The 21616-nt window shown below is 37.1% G+C and overlaps 1 protein-coding gene across 1 annotated transcript in view; it reads left to right on the top strand.

Annotated features, from left to right (window-relative positions):
* Positions 1–15026, top strand: part of mao (monoamine oxidase) — a 37484-nt gene extending 22458 nt beyond the window's left edge. The window contains 13 exon segments of the mRNA XM_048193386.1: positions 3864–3968; positions 5510–5601; positions 5690–5831; positions 7460–7609; positions 9281–9440; positions 10420–10516; positions 10625–10678; positions 10771–10828; positions 10908–10974; positions 10977–11004; positions 11120–11231; positions 12721–12783; positions 12898–15026. Coding sequence (XP_048049343.1) covers positions 3864–3968; positions 5510–5601; positions 5690–5831; positions 7460–7609; positions 9281–9440; positions 10420–10516; positions 10625–10678; positions 10771–10828; positions 10908–10974; positions 10977–11004; positions 11120–11231; positions 12721–12783; positions 12898–13053 — 1284 coding nt within the window. The 3' untranslated portion in view covers positions 13054–15026.
* The last annotated feature ends 6590 nt before the right edge of the window (positions 15027–21616 follow it).

Here is a 21616-nt window from a genome sequence, read left to right as displayed (position 1 = left end):
CCTTTAAGCGATGTCACACTTTTTAGGCCAAAACATTTTTTGTCACATACAGCAAACATCAACTCACTATCCGCTAGCTGCCTGTCCCCTGAACACACTGTAAAAAAACGCAGTCTCTGTAGTCGCCACAAGCTCCAAAAACGGCAACAAAAACAAACTGGTGCAGCCTGGACCATGAATCATAATAAACATGCTCCAGCCAATAACCGACAAGAATGATTTTAAATGAGCGTTCATGACTGTTTCAGGAAGCACGGATGGGAGGGGAGGAGGAGGAGGAGGAGGAGAGAGGGTCTAGCTAGCCTCTGTTTTGTTTGACAACACTAAGAACGTCAACAGGAAGTTACTCCACCCAGGATTGCTTAGAGAACCTTTAAATATAGAGCTGTTTTACTCAAGATACCTTCAAAGGAGCGAGCAAAGATGAGCATAACCAATGTCCATCGCATATACAGATAGATATCTAAAAGTTTTTTTTATTTGTTCTTCTCACTAACATTTAGATATTTAAATGGCAACAATAAAAAGGACTAGTTAGGTTAGCTGATCATCTTAAAAGCCAATAGATAACGTTATCAGTTCGTGCTGCCGTTAACACTTTCTCCGACTTTAACACTTTCTCCAGTGAGACCCGTTTTCCTGTATGTTCATGTGACGTTCATAAAGCTTTTTTGCAGATTTGCTGTGTTGACCAATAGAAAGCCACTTGCATTGAAAGAGACTTCTGTGTCTGTGTCATACATCGCTACACTATCGACAATTAAGAAATTTTGCAGAAACTGCAGGAATTTTGCTAATGTGACCGAACCATAATCGTGTTGGTTCACTAACACAACTATGCTTTAAAATGAATTACTAGCTCTCACTATCTCGGCTCGGTTGACTTTAAGGACAGTGGACTTTTGAATTCATCCAGGGTGTTATCAAAAGACTTTCTGCTTTGGCTGAACTGTGTGTAGTATTATGAAAGAGGCTCATAGGGTAGTTTTATCAGTCCCTCACGTAGTCAGTCACATCTGCGTCTGCACGATTTGTTGAAAGTTTTACAACTGCTTTTATAGTATCACCTGTTACTCAGCAATCACGTATTGGCCTTAAGCAAGTATTAGCCAATAAGGGTCTTACAATGAGCAGACCATTTTATAATTAAGGTGAGCGTGCAGCCAAGGCGCCCGTGTAATCAGCTTTTCTATGTAATCCTAAAGGCCAGACCCAGTTTCCTCTGCCTCGGTCCATGAGCAGCAAAGGCAGTGTTGTTAAAAATGAATACTAATACTAGTAATTTACAGTGTTTGCATTACTGTGTATTTACATTGGTGGTTTCTGAGCAATGCTAATGCTACTATTGCAGTTAATTATAGTCACATGTAATATATGCCTCAAGTTTTACATAAAGGTTTTTATTTCCACATTTTAAGGTGCAGTGTGTAATTTCTACACAATTAGCAGCACCAAACGGACTTGCAAAAATAATTGCAGTATCCTAGGAATGGAGAATATATCGGTTATCGATATTAGATGTTTTTTTTTTTTTTTCATATTTTATTGGTTGAATTAGACATATATTGGATATTTAATTGTTCATGCACATTTTTCCTGTATTTACTTTGACATTAGTTTGGGCGTCATTTAACGCTCACTTAAAGTTAATCTTTAAAGCACTAATAATCTTTGTACTATAACTATTTTTTCGTACTTTACATTAAAATGTGATGCTTAAATTCACATGTATCATTTTAATTTTATTTCAGTTTAGATTTAAATTTTTTATTTTATTTTATTATTTAGAAAAAATCTATAGAATTTGAATATCGGCCATAAAATGAAAATAATTATCAGCTTATCTGTATCAGGGCCAATATCATTGCAAAAAATGCTAAACATTGTGCACAAGTGCACAAAATGTCTATACTGTAACATACAGGCAAACAGAATGTTACTTGATGCAGTAGATGATACATTTGCGTTGGACAGGATGTGGTCTCATCTCATTGCTTGTAACCGAGACTGACGTGGTGGGCGGCAATGTTGATATATAGCAGTATGAGGTTAGTGATAGTAGAGAGGCTTAGGTTCTGCTCTGGCTGAAAGGATATCATAAAAGATGCACTCCATCTCTCTACCTCAATTCCGTCGCTATGGGAACAGACCTGTTGCTGGATGCTGAGCGATCTAGTGTCCTCTCCTGCATTGGTCTGGCAGCCTCACAAATGATATGGAAATGTCATGGTGCCTTATTTAGCTGAACATATTTTCCTGTAGTGTTAGTTGGCTCAGAATGCAATTGGCTAAGTCACATTAAAAGGTCATAAATTATAAAAGAGCAATATGCATATGCTTTTTTTTTTTTAAAAACCCAGCCTCAGGCCACAGAGACCATTATAGTAAGAAAGATAGGTTCAATTGCTAGAGAAACGTCATGCATGTGCCCCCTCAGATGTGTATTTTAAATGGGGAAAAAAGTATATTTGATCATTCCTGTTGCTCAAAAACTGTATAAATGTATACCTTGAATGCAATGGGAGATGCTTTAGGTACCTCTAGCAAAAAACATCAATGTAAATGTAGAATTAAGCATTGATAATATAGATTACAAAATTGTCAAGTTGCCTTTTTTAATTTTATATAATAAGCTAGATTTGAACCATAGAATGCTAAATGAAAACTACCAAAACTGTCATATTTTTCTTTTTTTGTTTTTTTTGGTCATGTTTTATCTTGTCTAGGGCGCCAGGTGTGCCAGAACTACCATGGTGGCCGCTCAAAACAAAAGGAGCATGGCATCCCTGCGTTGCTGACAAATGTTTTGCCGTGGTTTGCCATTTGAAGTGTTCAACCGTTTAACTGTCCTATTAAGTGCATTCTAGTACTGCTCAAAAACCACTCTGGTTCCCATCTGATGTTTTCTGCGAGCAATAAAATAACAGGGTTTTCCAAAACGGTGCGCTGAAAATGCACGAGTCATTATGACAAAGGACAAATTGCTCGGAAGTGAACACTGGACATCAAACCCAGGGGTGCGTGAGAATACTTCTAGGTGACAGGTCTTTGATTTTGTCAGCAGTTTTGACTAGGTTGCTTCATTCAATGTCGCAACATCCTTTAGTACAATTTTGACTGTCACTCTAGATCAGGGACTTCATTTTAATTATGGGTTTAGCAATCATTAATGGCTTAATGTTGAAGAAGTGTAGTCAAACATTAATCAATCAGCCCAACGGTGCTTATTTAAGAGCCCCACAGCAACAGAGCAATCCAGGTATGAAGTAATGTCTGCATATAGTTACCCTATTGGCCAGCCGCAGAGAATGATCATACTGACTAAGCGTTTCCACTACTGTGGGAAGCAAGCGATGTGTGAACAGCTTGTGTCATATAGCTGCTGTTTGCCAAAGGCTAATATTGTCATTATCTGTGATTATGAATTTCCTTTTTATTGTATTAGCGTTATTTATAGGTACTTTTTCATTATTGTATGTTCTCTAAATGAGCATATGTCTTTGTCCTGCTCTTAATGAAGAAGATTGTCACTTTTTTATGTGAAAATCATAAAATCTTACTGAGACTTGATAAGGTCAAGTTGTTTCTGATCTTCTGGTTGTATTAATGCAAACTGTAAAGGCTGTGAACAGAGGCCCCCCATTGACTTATTTGATTCCAAGCCAGGCAAGATGCAGTTACGTATATTTTAGGCAACGAAGACCGTTTTCCATTCCAGACTGCTTACACTTCTAATGATAATGAGGTCATGATGGCTATGATAAAGACATTACGTCAACAATGACAAAATCATAATTACAATTTTCATTATTTGGTGATAAGGTAGTATGTTTTTTTTACAGACATTGTTTCTTGTTTCCCAGGGGAAGTCATATCCATTCAAAGGGCCTTTCCCTCCAATGTGGAACCCTTTCGCCTACATGGACTACAACAACCTCTGGAGGACAATGGACAAGATGGGAATGGAGGTAAAGGCCATTTTTAATCAGAACCGGCCCCATACTAAATCTACATTACAGAACAGAATACAAACAGGGTAGTTTGCTTCCCGAATGAATGGCTCTAATATGTAAATATTTTTAGTGACTCAAATACATACAATGCAACACATGTGATCTGATTCTTGAACCAATTACTCTCATGAGTTGGTTCTTAGTGGTGAATCAAACAGATACGGGTGACCAGTGTAGTCTGATTTCTGAAAGAATGACACTAATGACTTTTTAGTGAAACCACGTACAGCAAAACCAGTGCAGTCCAAATCAATCTGCAATCAAATGCTCCGAACAAACATATAATCCTCCTTCGCTTTCCGAGACGCCATTAAAAATAAAGCATCCACATGTTCCTGACACTGGAATCTGAAGTCTGTACAGAGACATAAACCAGCAGTTTTTAAACAGTATGTATCAAAGCGAACGCTACTTTACTCTTACATTTTGTCCTGTTGTCAGCCGACTCAAGCATATGAAGTAAGTCCGAAATTGAACGGGCATGTGTATACTTTATCCAATGTAGACGGTTTCATGACACTCAGAGAGGTGTCAGCCATTAAGTGACTGGACGCAAGTGGGCGGAGCCTAGGGTGTGATGTAAAACTGTTTGTTAATTGGCTTGTTCGAGATGCATCGGCGCTGCGCAGACCGATCGGCATATAACATCAAAGTACCTTGAGAGCGATTCAAAAGCATAAGGAGTCGTCTGCTCTCAAATTGCTCTAGCGTTACTTTTTGATGCCATACGCCAATCGGTCTGCGCAGTGCCGATGCATCTCGAACAAGCCTGATATCTTGCTCTTGAGACAGTCATATGCAAATGTACTATTTGCCCATGTAATGTCACAGATCCCACAATTCAGATCCATTTTTGGAGTCCCATTTTATAGTGAGGAGGATGTTTTAATGATACAAAGATTTTATATGTCAAAAGATAAAGGAAAATTTTGATTTTTGATGACCCCTTTAAATGAATCAAACAAACAAAGTGACCAGTGTAGTTTGATTCCCCAAATGAATGACACTAATGTGTCGTAAATTGAATACACACGGCGCAAGGAGAGTAGTCCAGTTTCTGAACGAATGACTCTGAGTTGGTTCTTTTTAGTCAATCCAATACATACAGCATGATCAGTGTAGTCCTTTCCAAAAAAATGAGTCCATTCTGGTGAATAAAACACATATAACTTATAGCTTAGACCTAAATTGGTTTAGAAAATTGTGCATTTTCAGTTGTATTTTATAAATAATGAATAAATTAATTAAATAATAGTATTGTTTAATGCTTTTTTTAAAGGATTTGTCTCCTCTAAACAAACTATGAAAAAAATGTGAACACATTTCCCAAGAAGTGTTATAAATTTTTACATTTTTAATTATCTCGTCATTTGGCAAATGAAAATGCATTTTTCTTAAACATTTGTTTCTTACTATAAGTATTGTTAATGGAACCAGAATCAATTATTAAAAGTAAATGAACAGTCAGAGTGCCTGATAGCAAATATGCACTTTAGATACCTAAAGAAGCTCCATGGAGGGCCCCTCATGCCGAAGAGTGGGACAAGATGACCATGAAGCAACTCTTTGACAAGATTTGCTGGACCAGGTACAGAGAAGGGACCAATTAAAATCAAGTATTGTTGTGGCATATTGGTTGTTGATGGCATATACTTTAACCAACGTATTGCTTTCAGGGCCGCTCGCCGCTTTGCAACTCTGTTCGTCAATGTGAACGTAACCTCCGAGCCCCATGAGGTGTCTGCTCTGTGGTTCCTTTGGTACGTCAAGCAGTGCGGAGGCACCATGAGAATCTTCTCTACCACCAATGGAGGCCAGGTAAGTTTTTACTGTAGCTCATAGAAGCTGTAGGCCTGTTGCGTAGTTTGGATACTATGTTATTACAGTTGGCTAATTCTCTGTTAAAGAGCAGTGTTAATTATACACCAGACATATGAACCCCCTGACATCCATGTTTTGCACAGCATGTTTTTGTGCATCTCTTTGGCTTTTTCACCGCACCAGCTCTTGTGTTTACAGTATAATTACCATTCTCTGTGGGAGAGCGGGAGAAAGACAGGGTAAGCGAGTGAGAGATGGGGGCTTTAGCGTCCTCACACCACAGTGTCTTTTTAGAAATATTGGCAGTTCAGGAAAGCAGGTGTTAGAAATAGTGATATAAATCAAGCAGTGGCTGTTCAATCTAATGTTCCTGCCAAGTCCAATAGTCACTGTCACCATTTAGTCTTTACCCCTAATTTAGCTAACCACAGCTCTCAAAATGGGTCTAGTTGGAAGGCAAAAAGCTGACTTTCTGTGGAAGAAAGAGAAATGTTTTTCTGTACAGAGTACAAAGGAAATATTCACTATGCATATTCATATTTAAATGACGCATAATGCCAGGTTAGACATCAATGATTGGTTGATGCTTTTATTTCTCATATTTCTTCTAATTTCTTCTAGACCACTAGGGATCATCCAATGTTTTTGATGACAGATACGAATATTTGTTTAAATATCCAATAACTGCTATTCCAAACCTTTTTTTTTTGTCATTATTTTAATTTTATTTTATAGTAATTTATTATTGTTGTTATTATTATTAATACTATTGTTATTCATTTAAATAATTATAATATTTTAGAAATAGGATTTAAATATGAGTATTTATGAAATACTTATAATTGAATTGATTTATAATAATTTTAATTTGTTAAGCTACATATATGTACATATTGTTAAAATTGGTCTGTTTGTAGACCCAATATTAAATTAAATATTGAATATTGGTAAAACAGCACTGACCAAAAAAACAATTTTCAATCCTTCTCCACCAGTCATAATGTATTCGCAGTATTTTTTCAGTCAAGCCACTAATCTCATATGAAGATGAATTTTACTCTTTAAGTAAGTTCATTATAGTACATACTTATATATACTTCTCAAGAGAGACTACCTTGTGCCGTCCCCATTCACAGAACTGATTATGTAACATACCGAAATAGTGGCCACTGTATCTGGGTCACATATATAGCAGGAGCCTCCTAGCAAATGTGTCATTTGATGGTACACAAATAAACCAAATGACAGTTTTCTTTAAGTTAATAACAAACTGTCATTTGAACTTTTCTTATTAAAGAAATGGGATGGCATTGTTAATAAACTGTCATGGTCTGCCTGTTACTGTTCTATTTACACTTTTTTATATTACTAATGTGTCTGATAAGGTATGTGCATGGTGGACAGTATTATACAACTCTGCCATCATTCTATCTCTGAGACATAGAGACACCTATTGGTGGATTAAAGAACTACAGTTGCATGTCGTAATGTGAATGTTTATGTATATGACTATTAAACTAATCATACCTATATCTAACAAGAGTGCACTTTCACTTTAGTATGATGCATGTGTGAGATATTTTTGTTAAGTCTGGAAAACTATTTTCTGCTGCCACATATGACAGGAGCGCAAGTTTGCCGGAGGTGCCAATCAAATCAGTGAGTCGATGGCGAGGGAGCTGGGTGACCGTGTGAAGCTGGGCAGAGCCGTCTACAGCATTGACCAGACTGGAGACCTGGTGGAAGTCAGAACAGTTAATGAGGAGACATACAAGGTGAGAAGGTGCACAAAACATTTGGAATGGACTATTAGCATAATGATTACTGCATAATACACGGTATAACGAGCTATGTGAAAGAATGCATTATGCAAAATTTCAAACAGTAGCATGCTACGCTGATGTCACATGTCCAGTTGTTGTCTAGGAAACAATAATGGAAAGGATGCAATCATTTGATAAAAATATCAGTAAAGACATTTATAATGTTACAATTTTATCAAAATTGACACCAAAATATTAAGCAGCACAACCATTTTCAACATTGATAATAATAATAAATGTTTCCTGAGCACAAAATCAGCATATTAGAATGATTTCTGAAAGATCATGTGATGCTGAAGATTGGAGTAATGGCTGCTGAAAATGTAGCTATGCCATCACGTGAATAAATACAATTTTAAAATACATTAAATTGGAAAATTTTTAATTTTAATAAAATTTCACAATGTTACTGTTTTTACTGTATCAAAATAAATCCAGCATTGGTGAGCACAATTTTTTCAAGCACAAAACTCTTACAGACCCCGAACTGTGTGTATAAAAACTTAATTTAAAGTTGTGTAAAATGTCTTAACTTTGGCGGTCCGATCAAATTCGTCACATGGAAATGGAAGATCAACTCAAATACATTTCAGTAGTAGGTCACCCCTTATTTTGTGCATAATACACACAATATACTTACTGCACAAATGGTAGTAGCATAGTATGTTAGTCTATGAGTTCAGTAACCAGTGATGAAGCTTCTTCTAAATAGGCAGTATTTTACATTTCATGCTAAATCGGCTAATTTGAAGGACAAATGTCCTACTTTGAAGTATGTATCACAATGCATGTGTGTGTAAGCTTGGTGGATTGTTATCAGTAAGCCGCTCTTCATCCCCCTGTCCTGGCCACATCCTCTTTCCTGAGCTGAAAGCTTATTAAAGGCTGCTGTAGAGCTGCTTAACCCTCTGGGGAGGAACAGTGGGGGGACGCTGGAACGACTATATTCAACAATATGTCCTTATATCTAAAACTGATTGATTATACACTACAGTTCAAAATGTTGGGGTGGTAAGGTTTTTTTAATGTTTAAAATAAGTTTCTTATGCTCACCAAGTCTGCATTTATCTGCTCAAAAACACAGTAAAAGCCTACAGCACCCAAATCACCTAAAGCAGCTTTAAAGTCACCATGAAATCAAAATTGACGCTTCTTATTTTTTCATTGAATGTTGCAGTTTATTGTCCGTGCACATTATTATTATTCTTATTATTATTATTATTTGCCCATTATTTATTTATTTGTCCATTTTGTAACGGCATCTCTTCTCTGATTATGTGTTTACTGGTGTGAGGGCGGGACAACCTGTCATTCACATTACATCACAGCAATAGCAAACCACAAACATCCAATTAATTCTGGATGGACTAAATCAAGTCCCGCCCTAAATTTTTCTTGTTCGAGAAGACGTTTCAATCGGATATACGTTACACAATAGGGAAGAAAAGACTATCACAACTTCCATTTCATGTCGACTTTAAGAACGTCGTTGATGGTTTATGGGGTTTGATCCTGCCACCCATAACTTCAACAGTCCTTTTAACAGTAAACTATGTGAAATCACTTGTATTTGTAAAAATTGGTCTTTTTTAATGGCTTTTCTCTTTTTCTCTGTTCTTGTAGGCCAAATATGTCATACTTGCCATACCACCCGGGCTGAACTTGAAGATCCATTTTAACCCTGAACTGCCCCCTCTGAGGAACCAACTCATTCATAGAGTGCCTATGGGCTCAGTCATCAAATGCATGGTGTACTACAAAGAAAATTTCTGGAGGAAGAAGGGTCTGTACCTCTTGCCTATTTTCCATTAAATTAAATCACTTAAAAGCCATTTAAGAGTGTTCACACTTGCAGTTCGGTTCTTTTGGTCTGAACCAAAAAAAGAAAATAATACATTTAGCCCTGGTTCGCTTAGAATTCAAACTGTCATTTTTAAGACCGAACCTAAAGATACAAAAAAAAAAAATATATATATATATATATATATATATATATATATATATATATTGCGACGGAACTTAATGAACGTCCAAAAAAATGCTGTGTTCTGGGCTAAATGTGCTTGTTGTATGTGCATATATATGATGGCATTTTGACCAGCTAAGTGAGTTTACTAAATGTGTAAAGAAGTCAAAACAGTGGCAAGAATTCCTCCGTTGCACACAAACAAAGATGTGCTGCAAGGAGACAACTGACATCTGACACCTATACCGAACTGTAATGGGCAGCGTAGCTCCTGAGAAAAAAACAGGTATGCTTCAGCATTCTGTCCTTTTTGGGGTGTTTTTGGTTCATTAATTTTGGTTGCGTTCATATTTCAGTCAAACCGCACCAGAGTTTGTTTGGAAGCTGACCTTTTCAGGGCCCTCGATCCACTTGTTTGGTGCGCACCAGGGTTTGGATGGCAGCATTCACACTTAATCAAATGAACCGCACTAACAGGGCAATCGCACCTGAGTTCGTTTTAATTGAACAAAACTTGCCAAGTGTGAACACGCCCTTAAAAACAAAGTGGCTACACACAGTTTTAAAACGTAAAATTATATATAAAAAATAATAATTTTCTTTATATGAAATAAAGCTAAAATAAAAAATATAATTTTAGATGAAAAACTGTTAAAATGTTGACTTGGCAACCTACTGAAATAACAGTAAGTTGAAGTGCTAAAATTACTAAAACTAAGTATAAATTAAAGATAGAATTGTATTTAAATAATACTAAAATGACACTGGCTACACATGGCTGTTTTGTTTTTTTCAGGATTCTGTGGCAGCATGGTGATCGAGGAGGAGGACGCGCCTATTGGTCTCACGCTTGACGACACTAAGCCTGATGGGTCTGTGCCTGCTATAATGGGGTAAATAAAGCGATGAGCTTTCTGTTGCAGGATGAACGTAAACTACTCACAAAATAAGTGAGATGCCTGAGGTGACAGAACAGTAAGCTGGTTCTTTCTCTTTTACAGTTTCATCCTGGCACGAAAATCTAGGAAACTAGCAGGCCTGACGAAAGATGAGAGGTAGAAGTGTCTTTGTTTTCATATTAATACAAAATCTCACTATACTTTGAAACCGTGTTTTTTCTTACCGGAATGTTGTCAATCATTTTTAGAAAGAGAAGGATCTGTGAGATTTATTCTCGTGTGCTCGGCTCAGAGGAAGCACTACATGTGAGTCTCCATGACCAGAAATCATCCTTTAGTCTCATCATTTTTTGATGCTAACTTTTCATGGCGGTCTCTTTCTCAGCCTGTGCACTACGAGGAGAAAAACTGGTGTGAGGAGGAATACTCTGGTGGCTGCTACACCGCCTACTTTCCCCTGGAATCATGACACAGTATGGCAGGTTAGTGTACAGTACCTCCAGATGGAGCATCTCTGATTCAGCATTGTACTAGCCTGCTTTTGTTGAGTAAACTAGAGCAGAAATCAATATGAGAAGATGTTTCTCTCCATTTCAGGGTCCTGCGGGAGCCGGTGGGCAGGCTGTACTTTGCAGGAACTGAAACGGCCACAGAGTGGAGCGGTTACATGGAGGGGGCTGTGCAGGCAGGCGAGAGAGCCACTAGAGAGGTAGGTTCTTAGCCGTTAGGGTTTAGTTACTGAGATCCAAGACGTGTTTAAAAATTGTTCTGCCTAAACTTCCTGTTTCAACATGACATGTCAAAGCAGGAAACGAAACTGCTCTCGTCATGTTTATTGACTTTCATTAGCATGCTCATTATGAATCACACTGTGTTCTACACATTCATCAACAAAACTTTATTATCCATAAATATTGTGTTGACTTCTTTTATTACTTCTAGATTTTATTGTGTCTATTAAAGGTGCCCTAGAATTAAAAATTGAATTCATCTTGGCATAGTTGAATAACAAGAGTTCAGTACATGGAAATGGCATACAGTGAGTCTCCAACACCGTTGTTTCCTCCTTCTTATATAAATCTCATTTGTTTAAAAGACCTCAGACGAACAGGCGAATCTCAACATAACACCGACTGTTACGTAACAGTCGGGATCATTAATATGTACGCCCCCAATATTTGCATATGCCAGCCCATGTTCAAGCATTAGACAAGGGCAGGATGTCTGGATCTGTGCACAGCTGAATCATCAGACTAGGTAAGCAAGCAAGAACAATAGCGAAAAATGGCAGATGGAGCAATAATAACTGACATGATCCATGATTACATGATATTTTTAGTGATATTTGTAAATTGTCTTTCTAAATGTTTCGTTAGCATGTTGCTAATGTACTGTTAAATGTGGTTAAAGTTACCATCGTTTCTTACTGTATTCATGGAGACAAGACTGTAGTTATTTTCATTATTAAACACTTGCAGTCTGTATAATCCATAAACACAACTTCATTCTTTATAAATCTCTCCAACAGTGTGTAATGTTAGCTTTAGCCACGGAGAACCATCAAATTCATTCAGAATCAAATGTAAACATCAAAATAAATACCATACTTACATGATTAGACATGCTGCATGACGAACACTTTGTAAAGAACAATTTTGAGGGTTATATTAGCTGTGTGAACTTTGTTTATGCTGTTAAAGGCAAGTGTGAGCTCCGTGGGCGGGGAGCGTAAGCATTTAAAGGGGCCGCAGCCTGAATCGGCTCATATTTAATGATGCCCCAAAATATATAAGCACAATAAGCTGCCTGGGGAACAATGTCTCTTTTGCGGCTTAATGCGCTTTTAATAACACTGTTTAATATCAAAAATGTCCAGCAGTTTAGCGACTGTAGACTGCATTTTACAACTCTCGCCAATTTGGCTGATTTGAATGTTAAGTTGAGGCTTTTAGGGAGGAACGAAAGCGCACCGCTGTGAAGGAAAGGATGTGCACTGGACGGAACACAGTAATTGCTTATCCTCGATTATCTTGTTTTCATTAACGTTGGAAGCCGAAATCGAAAATCAATTACGATTAATCGCACAGCCCTACTTAAATGTAAATGTTAATGTATGTTTATGCCTGGTTTTGCATATTAGCATCTGTTACTCGAAGGGAAAAACTCAAAATAGCTTACTATATGCTTCTTTCTTCCAGATTTTGTATGCAATGGGAAAACTCCATGCGAGTCAGATCTGGCAATCAGAGCCTGAATCACTGGTATGAATTTGTACTTTTGAATTTAAAGAAACATTTTCATTGATGCCACAAATTTTTAAAAAAAAAGGCCTGTTTTGGATCTTAAACAAACACCACTCTGAACCCTTTCTTCAGGATGTCCCAGCCCGGCCGTTTGTCACCACATTTTGGGAAAGAAACTTGCCATCGGTTGGAGGATTCCTCACGTTTATGGGTGTGTCTTCCTTCCTGGCTCTGGCCACAGCGGCAGGAGTGGTCGCCTTCAAAAAGGGGCTCCTCCCACGTAGCTAAAGCCCCTCCCACTTTCACACCCTGTTCTCCGTGACCTGGCCTTGTGATTGTGGCGTTCAGTCATCTAATCACAGCCACAACTGCCTGGGTATGTGGCTGAGTTACTTAGCTGAGATTTGACACACAATTGCTCTGTCATTGTTTAAAATTAACCAAGTGATTTTAATGGCATAATGAGTAGCTACTAATTGTTAATGTGGAAATCACCCTGTCAAAGAGTTCACAAATTAGGTAACATTCCACAACCTTTCATTGCGTGTGTATGTGTGTGTTTATCACCAGTCTTATTGATTACCTCTGCTAATTTCAGGTGCTGTTCTCAGGAACTCATTAATTAACCTTCCAAAATATTGAAGTAACTACAGAGATTAGATTAGCATTTAGCAATGCATTTTGTTGTACTCTATGACAGAGAATATCTTCTCTACATCACAACACAGAAGCTATAATAGCTTCAGCACAATTCACTATATCATTCGTGAGAGAAGCAGAGGCTGTTCATATTTACTCTCGATTCTCAACATGCCATGACAATGTCAAATGACAATTAGTACAGACTGTCTTTGTGTCTGGTAGTATAATGACGTGAAGTTAATCAGTCATAGAGAGCTGATTTGAAGGATGTCCCAGTGTTTAATGTAATTTCTAAAAGCTGCTGTGATTGATTGTTTCTGATTGAAACATATGAAAGCATTTGAATGTACTTTTACATATTAGATTTTTTTTTTTTTTTTTTATGTAACAGAACAGTGTATACTTGAAATATGAATTTTTGGCATGCAACTATCCATTGTTTAACAATCCTCTAAGAATCCCATATATTAATAATAGTAAAAAAAATATTAAAATGTAATTAAATGTTTTATTTTTAAACAAATATAAAGGCTTTCCCAGTTTATCTAAATGGTTTAATGAGGGTTTTTTTCAATCCACCAACTTGATTGATAGACACATGTAAGTGGAAAGCGTCCCTCCCTCACCTTTGTAGCAGTAACCTGTGCAATATTGTTTCCTGAACAATTATAATATTATGTATTCATTATATTCCAATTAAATATTCTTTTGCATTTCATGGTAAATTTCTATAAAAATTTAAAATAAGTACAATTTACCATGAAATGCAAAAGAATATTTCGTCATCTAAAGTTGCAATTAACTGAAAAGGAGGTAATGCTGCCCAAAACAGACAGATTTGAAAATAAAATGTATTGTGTGTAAAACTGAAGTGTGTAAATTTTGTTGTTCCAAAGATATATTGTAACTGTTGTTTGTGGTGCCTTAATCTGATGTAGTATTCCTCATTTCTCAAGTGCCTCTGTGCTGATGCGCTCCTCCAGTCTGGGTCGGTCACTGGCTGCTTTAGGTGATGGTTTCTAAAAACAAGCTCTTTTCACACAGTCATAACCAGAATTTCTTCTCAGAAGTCTGTGAAGATCTTTGGTTGATAAATCTGCATCGAAGAAACATTTAAAGACTCACTGTGTGCTGCTCTAGCCCCCAGCATGCTGTACAATCACTACAGCTTCCTGAAGAAGCCACTGATGATTCAGGACTGACAGAATCAGAGGCAAAGCCGCTCTTGACTGTTGATTATAATGTTGGATAAGAAAGCTTACTATCCATGACCTACAGCTCATCTTGGTTGGTCAACTGTGAACTTAGTAACGATGTGGTGACTCTTTTGTCCTGACATGTTGTAGTTGCTGTAACTCCGCCACCTGGTGTGCTAGTGAATTGTGCCTCTGTGTTTGTGTGCTGCTAATGCTTTTCCGAGACCACATAACATGGCCCTGTTTACCCAATCTGTCATCGTCTGTTCCGGTTTGAATAGCTGCCATGCTACGAACAGGCCCCTTTGTCTGGTTTTGTGTGCGTATCAAAATGTCCAATGGTCTAGTCTTGTAATTGCATTATTTGATCTCTTTGTACAAATTCAACGACTAAGCTGATAATAAAAGTGTGATTTACCACCAGTCCCTGAGTATGCCGTTCCTTTGTGATCTGTCTGCATGCAAAATCCTCATCTGAGTCACAAGCTTCCTGATTAGCGTGACGTCCTCCTTCATGGGAGAAAACAGATGTGGGTCTTCCAGCAGAAGAGAGCTCATTTCAGCCGCAGCAGGGCATGGACTGACTCAGCCACTCATTTAAGTTCCTTAGGGAACATGGAAGTACAACTTGTTCTTTTTTTCATTGATCTTTTGTCTTTCTATGATTTTCAATTTATATACATTATTTCAAAATTAAATGCCAGAGGAAAAAAACAGCTGATCGATGGAAAAAGATGTCAGAAAAGAAATAATATGGCTTTTAAGAGGTTCAGCACTTGGTTTAACCATTAGGGGTGCCCGTGTACCAAAGATGTAACCATAATAGTTATACCTACAGGGGTTGGACAGTGAAACTGAAACACCTAGTTTTAGACCACAATCATTTTTAGCATGGTGTAGAGCCTCATTTTGTGGCCAATAAAGCATCAATTTGTTTTGGGATACAAGTCCTGCACAGAGGCCAGAGGGCCTCTTCCAGAACATTGGACAGGCCACAATGTGATGCTGTTGGAGGAAACATTTTTCTGACTTGCTCCTTCAAAATAGCGGCTCAAAAATAGTTAGATCTAATGACCGTGCAGGCTATGGAAGATGTTCAACTTCACTTTCATGTTCATCGAACCATTCTGTCACAAGTCTTGCTGTGTGTATTGGTGCATTATCATGCTGATACACTGCACATCCTTCAAGGTACAACGTTTGAACCAGATGCACATGGTCCTTCAGAATGGTTCAGTCGTCCTTGGCAGAGATGTGCCCATCAAGCAAAGTAGAAAATGCCATGATATTGCTGCCCAACTATAACTGATCCACTCCTGTGTATCACTTTTGAATTTTCATTTTTGGGTGAACTATCCCTTTAAGCCTCTTTGGGGCTTCTCCACAACGTAACTCCCACGGATCTGGGAAAGACAGTGAAAGTGGACTCATCAGTAGCCCACATGTTTCACATTGTCCACAGCCCGAGATTTGCACTGTTGGTGCCAGTGAAACTAAGATTTTGCATTGGCACAACTCACGAGTTACTAAATGTTTGGCTATAGCAGCCCGACCATGAACATTGACTCTGTGGAGCTCCCAATGAACAGTTTTGGTGGAAACAGTAGAGTTGAGGACTCGAGGTCCACATTTAATTCCAGCTGTGGTTTTGTTTTGTTTTTTGGATAGTCTGGGTTAGTACCTGGACATCCCTTTCAGACAGCTTGCTCTTGGCATTAACAGTTACTGCCATTGGATGTGATTCATCCTACGTGGTATGCTGACATTACCTGGATACCATAGCTCTCTCTATACACCACAAAGACTTGCTGTCCCGGTCACAGATGAGCCAGCGAGATGCGCACCAACAATTTGTCCTCTTTTGAACTCTGTCTCCCATTGTGTTGTGTGGATTGCAATATTTTATGTACAGCTGTGCTATTGCTCTGCACCAGGCCATGCACATATAGGCCTATAACCTCTATATTGGCTAGTGTTTCAGTTTCATTATCCAAGCATCTGTCTATCTATCTATCCCCCAGTTTCACAGACAAGGCTTAAGCTAGTCTAAAAATGCAAAAAAAAAAAGCTTAAAAAAAAGCTAAAAAAGCTAGACTAAAATGCATGTTTGAGCTGTTTTAACTTAAAGTAACTTATCTTAAAACTTAAATCTTAAAATATTTCATTTTGTCTCAAGATGCATAATGTTTTTTTGTTTTTGTTTTTTGTGAACATTTATAAAAGCTACTTAAATGCCCTAATTGAACTAAGGCCTAATCCAGGCTTAGGCTAAGCCCTGTCTGTGAAACTGGGCCTATGTAGGCCTTTTGAATACTCTGTTAAAAATGCACAAAAAACAAACAAAAGCAACATATTTTTAACAGAGTATTCAAAATATTAAACATACAGTGATCTCATAATTTTGGTAGAAAATGTCTCAGAAAATAAAACAATCGCATGTGTGTTCATCATAAAAAAAACTTACTGAGCAAGTGCTGAAAAAAATGCCATTGCTGAGTTGAGAGTGTCATTTTTCTTATTTGTCTTTAAACAACGGCAAGGTAAATGCCAATTCGCATTTTATGAATGATTAGCAACCCCAACACTATTTGCTCTATGAGAACACAGCGAGAAATTGGAAACGAGATGTCAACTTGTGAATCTGCCAAATGTTATGCTTCATCGTCACTCCCAACAATGTCTCTCAACATTCCAGCTAAATGTTCAAAAGAAGCATCAGTGTTGTGTAGAGATAAGGGATGCTGGGATATCATATCGCCAAATTATACTTTGAAGTTGTAGATGCTGAAAATGGGCTGAAGTGCAGAGAGGGGGGGGATACGAATAAATTTGTGCGATAAGCACTGGATAAGACTCTCCTCCAGACCAAAGAGGAGAAAAAGAACAAAAGCTGCATCACCAAACATCATCAAACGTGGGAGAGCAAATCCCACATAAAAGGAGTAAGAATTTATCCCTGAAGACTAAAATTTAGAGATGACCAGGGGTCCTTATATGAATTTAGTGTTCATGCTAATCTTTATTAAGGCATAAGGCTGTGCTATATAATATGCTCAGAGGAATACAAATAATACAAACCACTCTTGAGAGTTGATCATAAAATATTAATGAAAGGTGGTGAGATGCTGATTTGTTTCTCTGATATCTTAGAGCAGGGATGGGCAACTTTGGTTCTGGACGCCACTGTTATGCAGAGTTTAGCTCCAACCCAAACCCAAACCCACCTGAATAAGCTAATCAAGGTCTTCAGAGTAACTAGAAAGCTAAAGGGCAGGTGAGATTTTATCAGTGTTGGAGCTAAACTCTGCAGGACAATGGCCCTCCAGCACTGAAGTTACCCATCCCTGTCTCATGCTGCGTTCACACCAGACGCGACTTGCGCGAATAAATCGCGCTATTCGCGCGTAGTTGGACGCTTGAACATTTTGAGTTTACTCGCTTCATTCGCGCGTGAAAATCCCTTCACAACAGACGCAAATTCGCGTCATGAGAGGGGCTCTCCCGCTCCTTTATGTGTCCCAGACTCTCCCACTGCTTTCTGCACACTTCCTCTGCATAAACACAACTTGTCAGTGGGGAAATAATTGTAAATTACAGCGAATGAGCTAAATTGGTCGTCTTTAGTTGGCTTGTAGTCTTAATATGTGTGTGTGTGTGTATATATATATATATATATATATATATATATATATATATATATATATAGCTCAAATTGAGTAAAGACCGTTTTTTACAACTTATCAGATTGTCCGACCTTCTCACTCACTTTCTTTCAAACACGATCCTTTTTATTTCTGTTTCTATAAATATATGAAGATGTATAGCGACGATGATTTTGTCCTCCATTGTTGTTTCGAATTTCTGCCTCAGCTCGCTACGTCACGTCACTACTAGAGCAAGCTCCTGATTGGTTAATGCGGCGCGGAAATTCGCCAAAGTTCAGATTTTTCAACTTGCGCGATATGTTCTCTGTTTATGTCAAATTGTTCTGTTCTCCTGTAGTCTTCTTCTGTCGTCTTTACTGTCGTCTTGTTCTGTTGTCTGTTTTTAAATGCGTTTGGCCGTAATGTGATATAAAAACAGAAAACAAAATAAAAGTCTTAGGCCCATCTGCCAAAGTAAACAAAATAATTCCATTAATTCATGCATATAAATACATATACGGAACAGCAGAAATATAGCGGTTTCCCAGGTTATCACTGAGAAGAAAGCAGCTTTGCACTTAAAAACACTACTTTATTAGGCATTATACTGAGGAAATGCCAAAGTATACAAAATAATTCCATTCATTCATGTATATGGGTGTTTCTGCAACTACGGGCACTTTTAAGTCCCAGCAGTGAAATTTTAGATTTATGTTAAAATTTGTCATGTGATGCTTTATAAATATATTCTCATTGCCATTACACACCTTGACAAAAAATATGATTACTAATTAATGTGATTTAATATAATATTATGAAGCATTTATAGCTCAAAACACCATTTTTGTTAATGTCCCACACCTGTGGTCTCAATGTTGAGATACATAAAATAAGCTAATTTAATTACAATTTGACATTATTTCAAATGGAATTGTTGAATATACAGATTAATTTAAATCATCTTAAAATTCTTTGTATTATTTACTGATCACTTTTATGATTTTTTTAACTAAATGTGCCTGTCCCACACTTTTGAGTCCTTACCGCGACAATGAAGAAAAGCTTTTATTATGAAATTTTATCAAACACAAACAAGTCTAGTTTCTATGGAAACAGAAATTATCACATGATCACATTGCTGACAGACTGGGCCACCACACTACTTCACTCAGAAGATGCCAAAAAATTAAGGTAAGCCTCATCTTTTCTACATAGTATTTATTGTGCGTCCTTACCATTCAGCTTAATAATTGTGTATTTTGAACTAAATTTTAAAAATAAATGTATATTACTGTTAAATTCATGTATATTAAGATGCTAAGAGTTAAAACTAGTGTAGTAGGCCTTGCTAGCTGCAATTAGCTAAAATATTAGCCAAAATGTCATTACCGCAACATGTCTTTACCGCAGCAAATTTAGGTGTTGCGGTAAAGACCTTGTGTTGCGGTACAGACAAATTCAATGCTTACTGTATATTAAATTACAAATATTCAGTATATTATTAGTACTGAAGTATATATATTAGTATATATATTAACATGCCATTGTTTAACCCTAGATGAGACCAAATTCATCAACAATACGATAAAAAAAATGCAGAGAGGAAATGAAAAAAGACCCAGAGAGATATGCAGACTATCTGCAGAAGGAAAAAGAGCGCTACAAAAAGAGAAAGGAAAGTGGGCAGATAAAAACTGTCTCCCATGGCGATAAAAACCATTTCTGATGTCAACGAGGGGCTGATTGGTAAATGGTGTGTCGTTGTGTATGACAATGACCCATATCCAGGCATCATCCAAGATGTTGATACTCAAAGTTGTGCTTTGGTCAAAACAATGCACAGGGTTGGGGCCAATAGGTTTTTCTGGCCAATGAAGGATGATGTGATCTGGTACACTCATGAGAATGTTGTTGGGCTTGTGCCAGAACCACAACCAGTGACAGCAAGACACATGAAGCTTACTGACTCAGTTTGGAAGGAACTCTGTTCTCGTTTTAATTAGTTACCTGTACATGTACCAAAAGCCTAAATATTACAATGAGATTACTTCTCAGTCTGAAATGAGAAATAACTCGGTATGGTACAAAAATGTAACGTTGTGGTGAGATGCAGTTAAAAGAGATGCAGTTAATTTCCGAAGCAGTTGAAAGAGTTAAAATAGTTCATTAAAAGTGTTATTTACTACAAAACTGCTACTATCTTACACATGCAATGTCTGTTAATTTCTTTTTGTTTGTTTCTTTCATTGTTGGTCTCTACAGTAGCCTGTTTTTGATTTCGTGGCACTTTAACATTGTGTCCTTACCGACACAAGATGTCATTACCGCAGCACTGCCCTATTTCTATTTTTTTTTACAGTTTCATTTGCAAAAAAATATTTTAACACTTAAGTTGAAATGAGTTACACATTGAAATTTCAACATCTGTCATAAAAAGTTAAATATGTTATATTTTGTGTGTATGGAAACAATTGACATCTAAGGTTACTGTAATTTTTTTACATGGCATAGAAAAAAACATGAAATTCCCTATTTTGTATATTATTTTTTTACATTAGTATTTACAAAACTGCATAAAATTTGAAAAAGCTATTTAAATATATTACATTTTTTTAGAAATTAATAAAGTAAAATGTATAAAATGAACGTTATTGTAATGTTGCGGTAAGGACCATTTGTAAGAAGATGACCCGAAAAACAAAAAAATAAACATGTTCCAGATTAAAATCTTAACGACTACATTCAATTTTGTGTACATTTTTATATGTATTACAGACTGTGATGGTTAAAATGTAAATTCATAGAGGTTGATTTTTTTTAAAAATGGGACAGTCAAAAGTGCCCGTAGTTGCAGAAACACCCATATATAATTTTATCTATCTATCTATCTATCTATCTATCTATCTATCTATCTATCTATCTATCTATCTATATATTATTCACTCTCTGACAAGTAGGTGGCACTTATGGAACGGCAGAAATATAACGGTTTCCCAGGTTCTCACTGAGAACAAAGCAGCTTTGCGCTTAAAAAAATTACTTTATTAGGCATTATACTCAGAAAATGTGCACTTTTCTGAAGTATCTTATGAGATACATGGGGACTTTCACTCTTCTCTTCATATGAGAACAAGAAGATGACAGAAGAAGACGACAGTAAAGACAGAGAAAAACAACAGAAGAAGATGACAGAACAAGACTATTGTAAGGACAACAAAGAAAGATGACAGTAAGGACAGCAGAACAATTTGACAGAGAGAACATACATATCAACATAATTTATCTGAAAAAGTAGGCAATGACAGTAGACAAGGACAAATGTATAGTACAAACCAGTCAACTCATTTTTGGCACAAATGGAACCTCATA

Source organism: Megalobrama amblycephala, linkage group LG6, assembly GCF_018812025.1.
Source record: "Megalobrama amblycephala isolate DHTTF-2021 linkage group LG6, ASM1881202v1, whole genome shotgun sequence".
Taxonomy (NCBI): domain Eukaryota; kingdom Metazoa; phylum Chordata; class Actinopteri; order Cypriniformes; family Xenocyprididae; genus Megalobrama; species Megalobrama amblycephala.
This window is presented reverse-complemented; position numbering and strand designations above follow the sequence as displayed.